Genomic DNA, 17,973 nt, shown 5'->3' with positions numbered 1-17,973 from the left:
ATCAACACAAGGTTTTAAATCAAATTATTTTGAATCTAATTAAAAACAGATTATACGTATAGACATTTAATGGACATCTCTTTATAGGACAGCAGAAAGTGAAATATCTCTTATTGGGCACAGATAGGCTGTAATCCTTAGGTTAAGGATTATATATTTATCTATTCCTCTTAAAGAAAACATACATAGGCTTGAGATCATCAGTCAAGAAGTAATAATAAAGAAAGTCTATACCTTCTTCATAACAGCAACTTTATTACAAGAATAAAATAAACAATAACTTAAATAAACTATTTCCCTAAGTTACATTGACTCTTCTTGGAATTTCTGATTTGACCTTTTTTTGGAGGAAGCAATACGTTAAAAGTTGCCAATATTTCAAAAGAATGCCAAGTTATGGTAACATTTCACTGTCACCTCTTACCTTATGCAAAGACTCAGCAGGATCATATTTGGGTCCCAAAACAAAGATCTTTTGCCCTCTTCGTACCACACCACTGAACACTCTAGCAAAAGCAATGAAAGACTCCTTGTTGTCTGCTTCCTGTTTCGCTGCCTTTGAGGTCACGACATCCATTTGATCAGTGAGCTGTTGCTCTTCACCTAATCAAAGTTACAAAAAATATATCAAGTATAAAGGCAGCTTCTATTTCATCAACTGAAGAAAAACAAAAACTCAGTTACATACTGTGGTATTACATCTGTTGACACACTGAAAGACAGAAAGAATCCTCCACTGTAACTGATGGTCCAGCCCCATTTATCAATCATTGCTTCTATACCAATTTATTTTAGCATTTTCTTCAAAAATACAACACATACTCTCATAAAAGCTTTGAGGAATTAAAAGTTGTATTCGCATAAAATATGTTAGCAACAAGTCCGTAATGCAAATCTAGTAGCAGCAAATCAAATAAACCTGACACTATCCACATGGGCAAAAATAAACCATTCTGCATTCCTACTTTAAGTGAAAAACTATTTTTTCTGCAAAGCATCCCCTTAAGGCATCATCTACCCACAGGTGACTCCAAGACTATGCACAAGCGCAGGCTTATAAACAAGTATCCATGACACTATTACAGCATTTATAAACTATCAGCTTGCCACTAACTTCCTCCTCACTCTTCCTTTAGTCCCACCTATTGAACTGTTTAGACTTGACTGTAGATTGTTCGTAATCAGCCACCTGACAACACCCAGAAGCTACTATTAAATATACTAGAAGAAAACATGTATCAGATCATTATATACCTTTCTTATCACCAGTGCTTCCAGTCCCTTCAGATGAATTTTCACTTGGGGGCTTTTCAGAAACCTCCTTTCCTTGACTTGCTGCCATTTTTCCTGCATGCCTCTGTTTTGCAAGTTCACGTCGTTGAGCTATTTCTTCTTGGGTTAAAGGCCTAAATTGTATTTTAAAACATTAGCATTTGGATACATCCTTTACTTTAAAATAAATTTAATCACACCAATTAGAACATTAATTTCTCTGTGATAATACGTATTTTAATCCAGCTAAAATAAACAAACTATTTCTCTATCACGTTTAGAAAGAGGTTACCACGTTAAGCTCTCATATATTTCGTTAAAGTAAATGCAGTTGCTTCCACTGATGTGTGAATTCTCACTGTTTCTGGAAAAGATTCAAGCCAATTTTTAAAATTGCTCTTTACATCACGTCCAGTATATTATTCTGAGCTAGAAAGACAGCTAAGACTAAATAGTGTGCAAATCTAGACTTATCTGTACCAAGCTGGTCAGAAAAACTTTTCTTCCAAATATGCAAGAATCAAATGCTCTCATTTTAAATTACTTGTGATTTCTTTCTTTTTTTTTTTCTTCATTAAACTATTATTGGCTGGTTTTACAGCAGGTGTTAAAATGCAGGAAACAGACTTTGCCTGCTATAATATCCTTCCCATAAAATGACCTGTCCGTAAAAGTCAAGAGCCTCGACTGAAGCAACAACAAAGAAATGAATTTGAATATTCTGATGCCATTTCCATCTGCTCACTGGTAAACCCTATCTCAAAATAAAGGGCTTTAACATATGATTTAAAACAAATAAGTAATAACAAAATAAACAAATAGATAAAATAGTAATATTTAAGACAGGCGCTTTCATCCTCCCTTAGGGCAGCACGAAAAGATGTACTTTTAAATACAACCCTTCCCAAGCAATTTAAGCTGCGAAGTAGACACATGTCCATTAGATCTAAAAGTGCTGCCTGAAGTTGTGTCCTTGATTTTTGAATCTGGCCTTAAGTGAGAATCTGTGAGATGAGGTTTTCAAAGCCCAAGTAAATTCATTTCAGATACTGGACATCTGTCATTTCCAGTCCCTTCTCTGCTTCTATTTCCCTCATAAAAGAGCTACATACATTCTTAAAAATAAGAAATTCTGTTTAGAAAATTCATGATCCTCTATTTCTTGTGAAACATGGTGTCAGGTGCCAACACCAAAAACATTTTCATTATTGTGACTTAAAAGGTTGCGAAAAAATGTTACGCGGACATTTTCTTTTCCATTGGAATTAGAATGTTTTCAATTTATTTTTCCCCATTGCAAGCAATGAAATATATACTGCCTTCCAGCATTAATAAACTTATTTCCAAAATAACAACACTGTATTTTTTCCCATTATATAAGTATTTGTAACAGACTTCTAGATGAGACAAGAATTCTATCACCCACTTGTACTTATGAAGCACAAGCAGACCAGCAAATCAGAACACCTTAGGTGTTTGTTTCTTCTCAAGAAGGATAACATAATCCCACAACAAAACCCCATCTGCATTTGCTAACATGACGAGAGCAAGGACAACAGCTCTAAGTATGAAGATGTTTTAGGGTTCTTTCAGTACGAAGCACACAGACCAACAAGCAGAGAGAATCAGAAGTGCCCTATTAGTTTTACATTGTTTAGCAGCTGTGGACAAGTCACTGGGGGTCTTTAATTTCCACATTGTGAAGTGTAAACTATACTCCTTCTCTACAACAAAACAGTTCAAGATTTGCTGAACTCTCTTGGATGCAAAAGAGCTGTGTTTCTTCACCAAAATGACATGTAAATACCAACTTTAATTAACAAATGAATTGTACCCACATATTAAACCACCCCAAATGACAAAGAGGGAAACAACCCATCACTTAAGGGTCAAAGTTTTTGTATATAGACAGTAAGGACACTAGTTGGACATTTACTCTACCCCTAATTGGATTAATTAGAAAGCTGAGGATAGATGATGTGGCTGAGACCAACTCAGTCTCAATACATCTTTTATATCATATGTATGCCTTCTGTGTATCATACATTCTGTAGGAAACTATTTATTAAAAAAAAAAAAGTTTAATAGAACACTTCATTTTACCAAAATACTTTTTAGAACTTGAGGAAATCACTTTGAGCAGTTATTATACTTACATCAAATCCAAATAGTAAACTCAAAAGACCATAAAAACTACCTCTGAATTAAAAATATCTCTAAAAATTACCTAATAGGCACCTCCTAATTCACCAAGAACAGAATGCTAGAATTTGAAACAGTTTCACAACTTGGAACCTGGAACAGACACATTACATACCATGGGAAAAGCAAACGTGACAAAACTGCACCCATAAACTTACCAGAATGTTATTATTAGTTATTTAAATAATCTCTTATATAGTCATTGTGACAGAATCAAGAATCTGCATCTCTGAAATTTCAGACAATGTGTTCAATTTGTTTATTTTATTGCAAAAGAGAGTGAGGCTGAACAATAGAAAAAGCAAAGCAGATGGTGAAGAAGAAAACTTTTTAAAATGAAGACTTCTGTCCTGAAGGCAGTTGTTCAAAGCTATTTAAGGGTTTGGAATGTCTGAAAAATTCCCAGGGGTAAGAGAGTGATAGGAAAAGCAGTGAGGAGACAGCCAAGGGATAAATGCAGTCTATATGTGAAGGCACAGAGTGCACATGAGGATGTATGTATGCATTCCAACACATTTTATTATCCAAAAATGCTTTTCATTTGTGTAAATAATTCCAAGAGTGCAAGTAAAATGTATGCTCCCCTCCCATCTGCTCCCTATATGGTACTGTTATAAATATCACTGTATTTAAGTGTTAGACAGCCCTTACCAAAAATCTCAAAGGTATCTCAAAATTCTGAATGCAAAAACTGCAATACACACATAAGCACTGTTAATCACATTCTCAATTTGATAAGAAGCAGATTGAGTGTGGGCAGGTTTTCAGCTAGTAGGTAAAACCTAGACTTCCACCCTAGTTTGTGTCAGCATTGATTTTCATAAAATTAGTCACTCCTAGTGTCATTAGAAATCACAAAAATGAGAGATCATTGAGATCATGAGAGGTCAAATAAATCCTGACATAGAATTGTAACACTTTCAAGCAGAACGCAGCACAAGATTAATGCACAGATCTGCAATAATCCCCAGGTTAAATTATACCCTGATTTATTCTATTTGTCCAGTTGGTAAAACCAATGAAAGTGCAACCAATGTTGAGTGAATGGTGACCAAATCACAAGAGCTATTCTCTTCTCTTCCTGTTCACTATTTTTTTTTCTTCTAGTCCATAAGAAAAGATACAGTCCACAAGAAAAGACAACGAAGAGAGTCCACACGGTCACAGAAACTGAGTAAATGAAAATTTTGGAGCAGAAAGGAAGAGATTTCCTGCCTACAAGAGATGCTATAACACACACACTGCGCACATGAACCAGGCACAGGTGGCCAGCCACGTTATTACTAACTCACATTAAGCTCAACTACATGGTAAACAGGAGCTACGGAAATAACACGGCAAGCAGTGTAACATACACAATATTATCACCCAGCAGACTGTTGATGCAACAGACTTCAGGTAAAATAAACTGATAGCTGATGACGACTATTTTCTTACTGCCACATTCCTCAGGGATAGCTCATTCCATTCAGACCAAATGACAACTAAACTTCTTCACTCCATCAGCACTGCGAATGATAGCTTTTCTGCCCTTCCATGTTACGACAGACAGATTCTGTTCCAGAACATTTGAAAAATTCATAGTCAGAAATCATACAAAATTGGCCTCTGGCTTCTAAACAAACTACTGGGTTGGGGTTTCTTGTTTTTACTTTTCTTTCTAAATTTTAGACCATTTGAAGAAGGAAGCATCAGCCAGAACACCATTCCAGAGATTGATACCGCCTGCAACAAGTGTCTGCAGTGCATCTGCCATGCTTTTGGAGGATGAGGATATTTTCCTCTCCATACAGTTTCTGAAATTTAAATTACATGATCTCATGGGCACGTGCTTGATTCTGTCAAACTAAGGAAGCCTAACATCTTAAAATCTAAGTAATGGAACAAGTTGCACATAGAGGTTGTGGATGCCCCATCCCTGCAGGCATTCAAGGCCAGGCTGGATGTGGCTCTGGGCAGCCTGGTCTGGTGGTTGGTAACCCTGCACGTAGCAGGCAGTCGAAACTAGATGAGCATTGTGGTCCTTTTCAACCCAGGCCATTCTATGATTCTAATTTATAGGGAATCTTCTGGATTGCACTTCATGACACCAACATACACATCCCTTTTAATGTCACCATAATCCCTATGCAGTTTCTGGTAGAAATCCATGTCTCTACACAAAATGAACAACTCAAAATTATCCAAAACAGTATTTACGTAAAATCTTAGATAGTGGTCTTACAGGACTCCAGAAAAAAAGGCATAAATGGATAACTTTTCATCTTCTATTATCACACACTAAAGATCATTCACTCTGAGATACATAACAAAACTAAGACATCAGAATCAAGCTGCCACACCTTATCCTGAAAAACTGCCCTGACTGATACAGCAACCTTTGATGTACCTGGCATATTAAGTGCACGACGAAGAGAGAAGAAACTTGAAACAGAACTCCTTCAGAATGCTTTATGCTTTTCTCTCCCAGGCTCACAAATACACATACTAAATTGTGTCCAGATTTTCACATACCAGCTCTTAAATCAGTTCCAAAAATTCAAGTGTATTCTGGATTCAAATGTACACTGTTACAGTGACATTTATTTCAGCATTTTGAAAAGCATATATGACTCTGGCAATGACATAACTGGGTGCCATCTCCAGCTGTAAACCTGTAAATCCGACAAGCTGTTTGAATGACTCAGGGCATATTCATTTCTAATGCACCAACTGCAATTTAATACAAATTTCTGTTTAATGCAAACGGAAAACGATGGATTCAGCTCAAACTGAAGTCACTGAAAATCATACTGTCTTTAACTACCTAAAAGGAAACAGTAATTCCTTAAAGAGCATGAATTTTTATGACTGTTACCTACTTATCAAGACAACGTAAAGCGTTTTCAGTTGAAGTCAGGCAAAAATCACTGGATTTGCATGTTTTCTGCAATAAAGTATTTAGGAAACATTAGAAAGGAGACAAAGTACACTACAGTCTGTTGGTTTAAGACATGCAAACACGGGAAAAGAACTATTATAATAATTTCATGCAGAGTTGTATAAGAAAGGGCTGATCTCAAAGTGACACAAAAAAGACAAACTCTGATTTCCAGCTGACTGAGGAGAATGTACTATCCTTCAATCCTATCTTCAGGAAAATGCCAAGGATGTTATAGGTTTTATATCCCTTCTGCACTCATGAAATACCAGGTTATTAGGTCAGCAGGCCTTTCTTTACTACCATTTAGAAGTAGAAGTTGAATATGTAACAATAGATAAGTACAGCTATCACAGATAATTGTGATAACTTTTAATATGAAGCAAGGAGATCCAGAGAAGCCAATCCGGTCCTATTTCCCATTAATTTTGGTTTTAGATATTTTAAATATCTAAGGTGAAGCAGACCATACTGCACTGTTTTAGGGTCTCTTAATTTGTTTGCCTACTCCACCCAACCAAGGGACCAGCAATTTTCACAAGTTTACTGAACTTAATATCTTCAACATCTCCACCTCTGTCTCAATTCACTGGAATTAGCAAATAATTTCACAAGTTCAGCCAGAAGAAACTGGAAGACAAAGCATGCTTGCACAATTCTTATTTCTTAAAACACTGACAAAAAACTCAGTGTCACAGTGGTACAAGAAGTCAAATTCCAAGTGTTCCCAAAGCGAGATAAACATAAGCTGCCAAACAGTTGAAACCTGACCACAAATTCCACAAATTCATTTTCTACTTATTCTAGTATTATAACATCTGGCAAATCTTGTTATTTAAACAGCAAAAGAAAAAGAAAAAAAGAAAAGAAAAAAAAAGAAACAGCAATTTTAGTATAGAAACTATTGATTTTTAAAGTCACCTTCTAGATGATATTAGTTGCCAGCAGCAGTCTCAGAGGAAGATGGATTTTTAATTAAAACAACCTTCTTTATCACTTACTGAATGCCCTGGACATAGAAGAGCCTCTCTCTTTTCCCAGGCTGCGATTAAAAAGTATTACAAGCAGGTGGAAGAAATAAGACAAACTATAAAAAAAAACGCTATAAAACAAAGTCAATTTGCAGCTACAAAGAAAACTACAAAAAGGTAACATTACACAGTAACACCGTGCAAAGGAAAGGAAAAGACAGCAGAAGCATGGATCTGCTTGTTACCTCTGGAAGCACAACAGCATAAGCCTCCCAAAACAAAACAAAAAAAACCAACAAAGAACACAATGCACTCTATAGAAAAGTATCTATTTCTTTATATGCTTTAACACATTTAGAAATACCCCCCATTCAAGAGGATGCAAACAGCCTAGCAGATAGGTCCTGCAGTTAAACATCAGAACACACAAGAACAGAAAGGGCCCTTGAAAGTCAACATGAAATTGAAACAATGCATACATGTTTTTACATTAGCAAATATGAAACCACAGCTATAACACACTCTTTGCCTACATACGTTAAGCACGCAGCTCCCTCTGTTCACACATCCTTAAGGAGGATCCTCATGGAGCCTTATTTGATCCTCCTGGTTCCAACACTGCATGTCAGCACAGCCATCACAGTCTTTGCTGCGCCACTGTAAATAGCACATATTGGCCAATATATTTCAAAGCATATTGAGGGACCACGTGACACAATTATATAATTTTAAAACATTGGTATTTTGTTGCACTGAAAATATTTTCGCAGTTTTTCCTTCTTTTTTTAGAAATAAACTCATTTTCTGAATTCTTCCAGAACTGCTTATCTATAATCTTAACCATTAAAACATTGAAACACACGTTTAGCTACATTACTAGTTTTCAAAATAATGGGATCCAACTATCACTTCAAAACAAACTCCCCACTGTTACTTAATCAGCAAAATTAAATAGTGAGGATAATAACTGGTTACTTCAAAAGTAAAGTCAGGAGATTTCACTTTAATATAGACAACCAGTAACTAATTGAATAATTAAAGACGTCAAGAAAAACCGTTCAGAAAAGCTATCAAGAACATCATGGTGTTCAATTTCCTAAATAAAGGGAGGGAAAGGTCACTGCCTCCAGTCAGAGCTGGTATCCTACAAATTCCCCAGAAAGAACTCTAAGCCAGTTCTCACTCTGCTGCAATATTACCTCAGAAAACCCACTTTTCAGTGATTTAGTCTAGACACATTTACCTACATTTTGTTACAATTTTTGGCTGAGCTCTGCAATATTTGAACTATCACTCAGATGTAATCTTCCACTCAACTCAGTAAACAATTTGATGTTTTCCAACCCAGATCAATGACAGTCAGAATTCCTGAGGGTGCACGACTAAAGAAAATTTCAAAAAAAGGCAAACAAGAAAGATGCAAGATGAATATTGGAAGAGACAGGGAAGCAGAGTTTATCCATGAGTGGTCATGTAGAAGTATGCAAACTATGTAGAATGAAAATATTAAGAGCTATCCATTTGTCCTGGGAAAGTCACAATCTCTCACACATGGTCTTCTGCTTGAAATCACAAAACAGGACCTGTAGTAGCTCATTTCATTGTTGTTGCTGCAACTAAAATCCTGAAAACGTGCCAAATACTTTCTGTGTCTGGTATATTTAAAAGCTACCGCTGCCTCTGTGTTGCATCATGTCAAACAATCTAGATTCTCTCAACCAATAAAAGAATGGCTATCACTGGCAGAATATTGAGAAAGTGGTAGCCTCAGTGTATCTGGAATGAAAAATAACTCTTCTGTAATCGAGTACCTATGAAGGAAAGCAGACAAAGCAGGAATAGCAGCGCAATGCTGCACTGATGCCTGATCACACTCAGCATCACAATGGAGAACTCGAAGCAAAACAGCACCATCTAGTGTCTTGTCAATCCACAAGTGTAATGCACTCGTTTTTTTACCCTGAAGTCAAACTTAATGCAGGAAAGAATTTTTGGTGGAAGATTTTAGATAACTGTGACAGAAAAGATTGCAGTCTGGGCAGTGAATGAAATAATGGAAAAATCTTCAAGGGTTATTACAGCAAGAGTATCATCTTATGCACATTCAACAGTCCAAGAAAGCTTAATATTCTGTGTTACTTAGCTATAAGAGGCAATACTTTTAGCTTTAAGATCATAAAAACATAATTAATCCCAGAAGATATTAACGTAGACTAGAAATGACATGATCCATCTCCTTACCTTGGTTTATTGTGTGGCAATGCCTTTGCATCAACAGCAAACATTTTGGAAACAAAAACAATCACTGGGGCCGTTCCTTCACTACTGCATTTCAGAAAAGCTGAACAAACATAAAGGTTATTTGAAGTATTTTTTTCCCCAACTTATGGACAACATTGTAGCTTTCCATGACTGTTACAGGAATTACTGTTTCTCCATTTCAATGAGTAACATGGTAGTGACAAACAGAAAAAATATACATTTCTCTGGCTTTCTCATTTGATAACTCTACCTCAATCTTCAAGTTTGTTTCACAATAAAACAAGTAAAAGCATAGAAAAATAGACCCTTCATAATAAAGCACAAAGTACGCATACTCCAGATAAACATATTGTTATAATACTTAAAATTGTGTTCATAGACTGGCTAAGATCAAAATGAAAAGACTGGGAGTAGCTTAATATTTAGACTGAACTATTAATCCAGTACCTCACTGTATTATTCCTCCTTACAGATCAAAGGCAAAAGTCCTGCAAGCATCTAGACACTCGTGGCTTCATGAAATTCCAACAGCTCAGCTGCAAGAATGGATCTACCTCAAGTGTTAACGCATTCAATACTTAGGAAATACTTTTTCCCTGTCAAACTTGGAGCTCATTATCACAATCAAAGCAAACAATATTTTTAAGACTTAACAACATAGAAAATAAATTGTATTCTAATGCTCTGTTTTATCTTTATCTTTTATCTTCTACGTATGAAAATATTGCAGTCATAAGCACTTTACAATTTAGAATTAAGAAAAAACTTACTATAATGTGAAGTACCCTATTTTCACATTTAACAGCAATAAAACCCAAGTTTACAGAGGCAACTTTCTTCCAACTGACTTACACTAATATGATCCTCTACATTGTCCTGAGAACACATTCACTGTACTTCAGAGAAGGAAGAAAGCATCAGTTTCCTCACATCAAGGAACAATTCCTAGCAATCTCTTGACTTGACATCTCATCCCAAGAGGACATGTGACATCTCATCCCTCTGGATTCAATGAAGCTCGCTGTAAAACACTGTTTCTCTGTAAAACACCTTTTATTACACTCCCAGAGTTCAGAGATTGTTTCAACTGCTCCTAGTTCAAGCATGCTAACTCCCACGTGACCCACCTCCATGCTGTCACCAGAGAGCAGAGATCAGCACTGCCCCTCTGCTCCCTGTGAGGAGCTGTGAGCTGCCATGAGGACTCCCCTCAGCCTCCTCTGCACTGAGCTGAACTGAACTACACAATGAGTTTCAATGTTTAGCTATAAATACAAGTACTAGCCTTGTAACTTCCCAAAATCCAGAGTTTGAGTCTTAGACTTTGTTACTTGCAGCTTGAGTTGTCTAAAAGTCATGAGGAAAAATATCAGGTGTAAAAATAAGACAATACTATGACACATCACAGATAAACATCAACAAAACTACATGTGAAATAATTATATACATCTAAATAGAGGTTACCATGCATCTTCAATCCAAAGACAAACAAAATAATCAAGATTGAAGTAAAGCTGTGCTCCTGCAATGGCTGAACACCTACCGCTTTTCAGTTCCTGGGTTTCTGGTGGTAAAGAATCAAAGGTTTTAGCTCCAACACACATCAGCTTTTCCACTCTCTCCGCAGTGATGTCAAGGGGACTGGGAAGTTTACTACACACCATAGCTAAAGCATATTGCTAAGGATATAAAGAACCTTCTGGAAGACAAATGCTTTCAGTCTCTGCTTCTTTAAATCAACACTATCATGCACTAACTGCCATCCACAACAGAAAGATCCAATCCGTCTCTCACAGCACACTCTAATCAGCAACCATTTCAGACATTTGCCCACATGCAGAGCAGAGAGCTAAGTAAAGATGGCCCACTCTGTATGCAACTGGGAAGCTAGGAACTGCACAATTGATAATTTATAGAGCTAGTATTTGTAAAGCATTAATTCGTACATATCTACTGACTAATAAGTGCCTGTAAATGAACATGTTTGCATATACAGTTATTAAGATATTAAAAACATTCTGTCTAACAGAAGAACGTTCAAGAAGTAAAATCTCAATCATGCTATAAATTTATTAACTTCTTCCTTCTTGGTGGTAATCACAGAGCTCTGCCTTTGATAAGCGTTGTAGTGAACGCTCGTTCCCCACTATCACAATAATATAAATGTCTTCCTGTGATTACTCACAGCTTCTTCATCAGTACTTTTAGTTATTATGAGAAAGTATGCAATACAAACTGCCTTCTCCGCACTGTCTTTTACTTCATTATCATCTCATGTACTTTTGTTAGTCTGTTTTCAAATCAAGCCATCATTACTTTGGCCTTTATTTCCAACACTCCTAACATCTTGAAAAACAATGTCAGAACAGAAACTATTATGGAAGGGAAATGTAGAAAGCAGATATTCCTAAGGAGGAGGCATCACAGAAAACATAAATAAAAAAACCAGCACTGGCAAAGTACCATTACCACTAGCATCAAATGAGCCAAGTCATTACAGAATTAGAGTGCACTCTTTCAAGTCTATGAATCGCCAATAGAACAAAAAGCTGCATCTTCCTGAAGGATACAAAGGACTGCATCAGATATAGGGAGCCACTGACTACAAATGGCATTAAGGTGAACTTTGGGGTCTGCATGCCGTGACTCCCGGGGACCAATTTTCAAGCCCAATGAGGTAACGATCTTCTCAATTTTTTCTTTATCTCTGTAAGGAAAACACAAGCCGTGTCAGTAATATCTAACATGCATTCCTTGCTAGAATAGTTCAAAACACCACCGGAAAGGGATTCTGTGAAAGCTTTACAGGTTTCTTCTCACCTTTTCATAACAGCTTCATATAGACTCCATATGTTGTCCAACACCAACTGCACGAACAAGGGCTTCTTTCCTTTTGACTGGTAGAACATGAAGAGACATGCAGCTAATTATCAGCACTTCCACACTTTTCCAGTAGGCTTAAGGCTCCACATTAATTAAGCATTTTTGTAAGTAGTATGTAAAATCTTTATTCAAAATCAACCCCCCATCTCCTGTTCCTACACAAGATCAACTCTTGTCTAAGAAATGGCATAAATCACTAAACTAACATGGAATTTTAAAACGCAGAATAAGGGTTTCAATTTCAGAGAAAGAGCTTGATAAACATAGAATACATCCACCTTGAGCATGGTTATCTTCTCTTAATCCTCACCTACTGAGAAAAAAAAAGTCATTAGATAAAAATAGGGAAATTCCTGCCCTCTGAGTGGTAGAAACAATGCCCACAAAAGTACAGTTCTCATGCTCGTGTTTCAAGCACAGCATTCAATTACAATTTACATCTCAGTATGGCTAAAATTCTCTAAAATCCTAAATCCTCAGTTAAACATGGGAATCCTAAATCAGGAGCTGCAGAAGCACGCTTCAGTTCAGATGACAGAGGCCCATTCACTACACTGGTTGTAGGAACCAGTTCCTACACTACCAGTCTTGCACTCGTCTTCTGTGTTTTACTGTATCCTGAATCTCTAAAGCTAGGAAAAAAAAAAAAGAAAAAAAAAACACTAAATAACTCCCAGGTAATATTCTGGCAATCTGCCTACCTGATCACCTTTCATTATCTTCTTTGCTTTTGTATTTAGATAATAATCTCCCCATAACGTCTTCAGCAGCACTGCAGGCTTGATTCCAATCTTTTGGCTGTACAGTTTTGCAAAATGCTCAATGCTGAAAGCAAAGAAAATGCATCTTGATTAAAGTGTAACAATCTTTACATGTGCTTGTCAGCCTAAGCAAGTGACAGCTTACACAAATCTCATGACCTTGTTCTGCTCCCTTTTTCTTTCCCCTAGCTTGCCTTCACATTAGCTCCTGTTTTTTCACATTTACACCTACAAAAAAATTCAATGGCAACAGCTCAAAAATGCCAGCAGTATTTGTATGTTTTTGTTTTATTTTAAGTCAGCTTGAAGGCTGAACTTGTTTTAACTAAACAAACACTTGTATGACCCCTTGAGAAAAAATATCAAATACAATACAAAAGTTTTCAGTATTTAAAGTCACATCCCTCTAACTTATCCAATAGAAAAGGTACTTTATACATTTAACTGTGACCAGAACGGTTAGAATTAAAAATCAAGTATTTTTTCTAGACATACTTTAGCTATCCAATGATGGCAATTATTTTATAATCTATTTTAGGTACTTATTAAAGCAATGTTCCAAATAACAACATATCTAACCCATAAAACAACACAAATTTTAATACTGATGGGATACAACCACTGTAAACTTATTAAAGCCTTAAGTCAGAATATGAATGCTTTCCTTAGTAGATGTGAAAATGGATTAGAACTACATGCAGATACTGGGTAATTTGCAGCTTACGTTTGTTCTGGAAGCATGTAAAAGGAAATATATGCAAATAAAAACTAGCACCTCAGTCCTGAGAAGTTGAAAGGTGACCTGGGTTTAATATTACCATTCTAGGTATGTTGTCAGGCAACGATACACCAAGATGCAAAAGTTTGAAGAGTTTTTTTTCAGTTTTCTTCACTGCAGTGATAAGAGCTCAAGTTAAGACTAAAACCATACCAAATAATGAAATCCAAATTAAAGCCTGAGCTTGGCTTAAGAATGCCAGAGTTTATTTTATGGTTTTACAATATCCAAGAAATGTACTAAATTACCAGGTGAATCTCTTTAATTACAGACACGCGCCAAAGCTGAGGACTCCACCTTGTGGCCAGTCAGAACAGAGCGTGTATCATCCTTACATAGCATGCTGTGCTTCAAAACTGGTTACTGAGGACTGCAAAAACAGAACTTATCACATACTCAGATCAGTCACCCTGCTAATTTTGTGAAACTGTTCTATCCTCATATTCTTACTTTTATTTCAGTCATAGTGTTTCCAGCTGTGTAGTGTTAATATATGCAACATTTTATCTGTCCTAATATATCACAGGGAAAGAAGAATCAGAAGTAGGAACCCAACTTCAAACTTGAGGTTACCTGCAGCAAACACATATAAAAAAAAAAAGGCAATAAATTAAACTTCATACCCACCCAAAACCCCAGCCATCAATTGCACTGGCAAAAACCACATTTCCATGGTCTGGAGAAAAATAGAGGTGGGAATCATCAGTATCTTCCAATCCAGCACTCCAGTCATAAATTTGATCTCCAGCTGCTGTGTCAGAACTACTTTCACTTTCGGCTTCTTTTTCAGCTCTTTCTTCTAAGACTTTTGAGGTAAAGAGTGATCCAGTGACTGCATTTATCTACGAAAGGGCAGGCAAAAATACCCAAAGATCTGTACACTCCTTCACAGCACTTGTAATTAAAACACAATTCCCCCCACCCTCCAAAATACATAGATTTTTTTTGTTGTTGTTTTTGTTTTGTTTTTTTTTAACAACTTTGTGCACTTATGATTCATTCTGCAATCTAAAACACAGGCCTCGTGTATCTAACCCTGTCAATCTGAAGACAATGGGAGTTTGACAGACTAACATTTCAGCTTAGAGTAGGTTTTCTGATTCACTCAGTCATGTCAGGATTAAATCAGCTTTAGAATATTATACATCACCCAGTGTTTCTCAGAAGAAGGAATGATGAAATATAAACTCATTACTGCCAACAAACAACAGAGGGCAAAGGGAAACCATGCAGATAACTGTTGAAAAAGGAGCTCTGAAAAGAGTCTGAAGGCAATTTACCTTACAACCCAAGAAGAGTTAATTTCATTCTGGCATATATTTATCATTATCAGTAACAGTCTAAAGATATTTGTCTGGCCTCAAAGGAGTTTAGGCAGTTTATCAGGGCAAGACATACAGCATGTTATTTCTAAAAGCAAAGAGATTTCCACGATGCCTTGTCCAGTGACATTTCAGTCTCTTTTCTCCACCAAAGACACTCAGAATGAGCCTTATAACATTGATTCATTTTCTTTTCAGTTGAGACAAGAAGTCCCAGCACTCGGTTCCACAATGTAAGGAAAATTGGTTTTGTTACAGTTATAAGCCACTGAAAACCACAATCTCTCTCAATTCAAGAATGGAAACAAGGCGGGGGGGAAGTCACAACCAAGTCTGCTGTGTGAACATGACACTAAAGCAAGAATACCTGTTCTAAAATATTCTTAAGGTGCATGTATGCCTCCTGAGGGGTTAATTTCAGCTCCACAATCAAGCGATCAATTTTATTTATCACCAATACTGGACGAATATTTTCTAGCCATGCCTGCCGTAGAACTGCTTGAGTCTATTAAGAAAAAAACAGTTTAAAAGAAAACCCATTACAGAAAGCTTGATACCACAAGAGATAGAAATGTTCCATAGGGGTAGTTATTAGAGAATTCTACAGAAAATATTTTTACAGCTAAAAAGCCCACCAAACTAACCCATACTCCTATAAAAATCATTTTAAAAAAAACAAAATCATTATTTTGCATAATTCTTCCATTTTCAATACTCTAAAAGCACACAATATTAAATAATTTGCTTCAGACATTGACTTCTTCTCCACACAAATATTCTATTACCAGAAATATTACACATAGTTTTTCAACCCTACACCACTACACCCACTCAACAGCTTTACTCAATTTTTCAGCAAAACCAAGAAATAAAATTGCCCTCTTTCAGACCTTGAGTACTTGATCATTCATTACAACTGTCCAGAACTCCTTAAGCCAGCTTATCTTTTATTTCCACATACTATATTCAGACATACAAACAATTTTTATTTGCTTACTCATTCTACACTGTTCTCTTTCTCTAATATGCTTTTTATTTCACCTGTGGACAGACGCCTTCAACAGCATCCACCACTATGATGCAACCATCACAGAGTCGGACAGCAGTAGATACTTCTGAGGAAAAATCCACATGCCCTGGGGAGTCTATTAAATTAATCAGATACTCCTGACCACCTAGGATCAAACAATAAATATTTCAGAACAGTTTCCATAAACATGTAATTTGGCCAGGTTGTTATACTACTAAGCTAGTAGTGATTTCCAAGGACAAAATTTGCAGCAACCATTAAGCTCAAGAAAAACTTAAACAGGCACAGAAAACTGCCAGCAGCATAGCATCCAGTGGCTTATACAAGAGACAATTTAACTCATAACATTTAAGATGAAGTAACTTTATCCCTGCACCATCCCATCATTATCAGGGAAGTCTAAAGGTACTGTTTGTCTTTAGTACCTTGGTTAACATTTGGATACACGCCCAAGACTTTGCAGAATCACGGCTAACACAGAAACATACAGTCTACATAGAAAAAGATCTCAACAGTGACAACAGAAAGAAGGGGGGAAAAAAATCCAATCAATTTTGTATTTGCTGGCATCAACAACTTACCTTTCTCAAAGTGCAATGAAATCGCACTGGATTTCATCGTTATCCCTCGGACCTGCTCATCTTCCCTGCTGTCCAGGTATCGCAACTGAGGGCAAAAATAGAAGAGGATATAAATACAGGGAATTATCTTCACAAGTTATCAAATGCTAAAGAGTGTAACTGCACTAAGATAAGGATTGACAAGACTAGGACGGGGGCTTCCCTTCATCACTACAGTTTTGTTACAGATGAGCTGGTAACTCTACCTTTCCTGCTAAGCGGCTGGAGATTATCCCATTGCTGGATATCAGGCAATCCGCCAGTGTGGTTTTGCCTGAAAGGAAACACAAATTACTAAGTTTAAATACAGAGAACAGAAAACGATGTGGCAGCATCACAAACGCTGCGACACTAGCTCAGAACAGAACCAGAAAATCATTGGAGCTGGAAGGAATTCTACGGTTCTAATCATGCACGCATTCCATTTATGCCAACATTCACCACCACAGAACGTTCAGTTTCAGCTATGACAGGTTATTTAGAAGTTATTTATCCGTACCGAGACAAAACCAACGCGTATCGGCACACAGCCCGCTCATCAGAACGAGGCGCTGAGCCGCCGCACCGCTCACCATGATCCACGTGCGCCAGCACACAGATGTTCCTGATGCCAGCAGCCTTTTGCTGGAGTCCCATCATCTTCCCCACGCTGGTAAGGACCATGGCTGCTTAGTCCTGCGACAGAGGGCAGCGCTCAGCCGGGCACCGCGCGACGATCGGCGCTGCGCTCGTTACGTAACCGCGCCGGCAGCGGCCCCTAAGCGCGCGGCTCAGGCGCGGCGCCGCGGGCTCGGACACCGCTCGCACGGAGCGGCGACGCTTCCGTCCATTTCCTTTCGGACCCCCGGCCCCCACAGCTCACCCCCAGCTCCCTCCGCGGGGCGACGGCCCCGCCGAGGAGACGCACTCACCACGACCACGCCCCGCACCCGGAAGCCCGAGACGGCGCCTC

General features: G+C 37.4%; 1 protein-coding gene across 1 annotated transcript in view; it reads right to left on the bottom strand.

Moving 5' to 3' along the window:
* EFL1 (elongation factor like GTPase 1) overlaps positions 1-17,973 on the bottom strand; it is a 54,926-nt gene extending 36,953 nt beyond the window's left edge. The window contains exons 1-14 of the mRNA XM_010717458.3: positions 17,933-17,973; positions 17,594-17,696; positions 17,228-17,295; positions 16,983-17,067; positions 16,413-16,546; positions 15,739-15,876; positions 14,677-14,891; positions 13,212-13,335; positions 12,448-12,524; positions 12,198-12,334; positions 11,171-11,293; positions 9,607-9,706; positions 1,255-1,406; positions 425-603 (exon numbers count right to left, since the gene is read on the bottom strand). Coding sequence (XP_010715760.1) covers positions 425-603; positions 1,255-1,406; positions 9,607-9,706; positions 11,171-11,293; positions 12,198-12,334; positions 12,448-12,524; positions 13,212-13,335; positions 14,677-14,891; positions 15,739-15,876; positions 16,413-16,546; positions 16,983-17,067; positions 17,228-17,295; positions 17,594-17,684 — 1,623 coding nt within the window. The 5' untranslated portion in view covers positions 17,685-17,696; positions 17,933-17,973. The remainder of the gene's footprint in view (positions 1-424; positions 604-1,254; positions 1,407-9,606; positions 9,707-11,170; positions 11,294-12,197; positions 12,335-12,447; positions 12,525-13,211; positions 13,336-14,676; positions 14,892-15,738; positions 15,877-16,412; positions 16,547-16,982; positions 17,068-17,227; positions 17,296-17,593; positions 17,697-17,932) is intronic.

Source organism: Meleagris gallopavo, chromosome 12 (genome assembly GCF_000146605.3).
Source record: "Meleagris gallopavo isolate NT-WF06-2002-E0010 breed Aviagen turkey brand Nicholas breeding stock chromosome 12, Turkey_5.1, whole genome shotgun sequence".
Lineage (NCBI taxonomy): Eukaryota > Metazoa > Chordata > Aves > Galliformes > Phasianidae > Meleagris > Meleagris gallopavo.
Note: the sequence above shows the minus strand (reverse complement) of the source record. Positions and strands in the feature narration are given on the sequence as shown.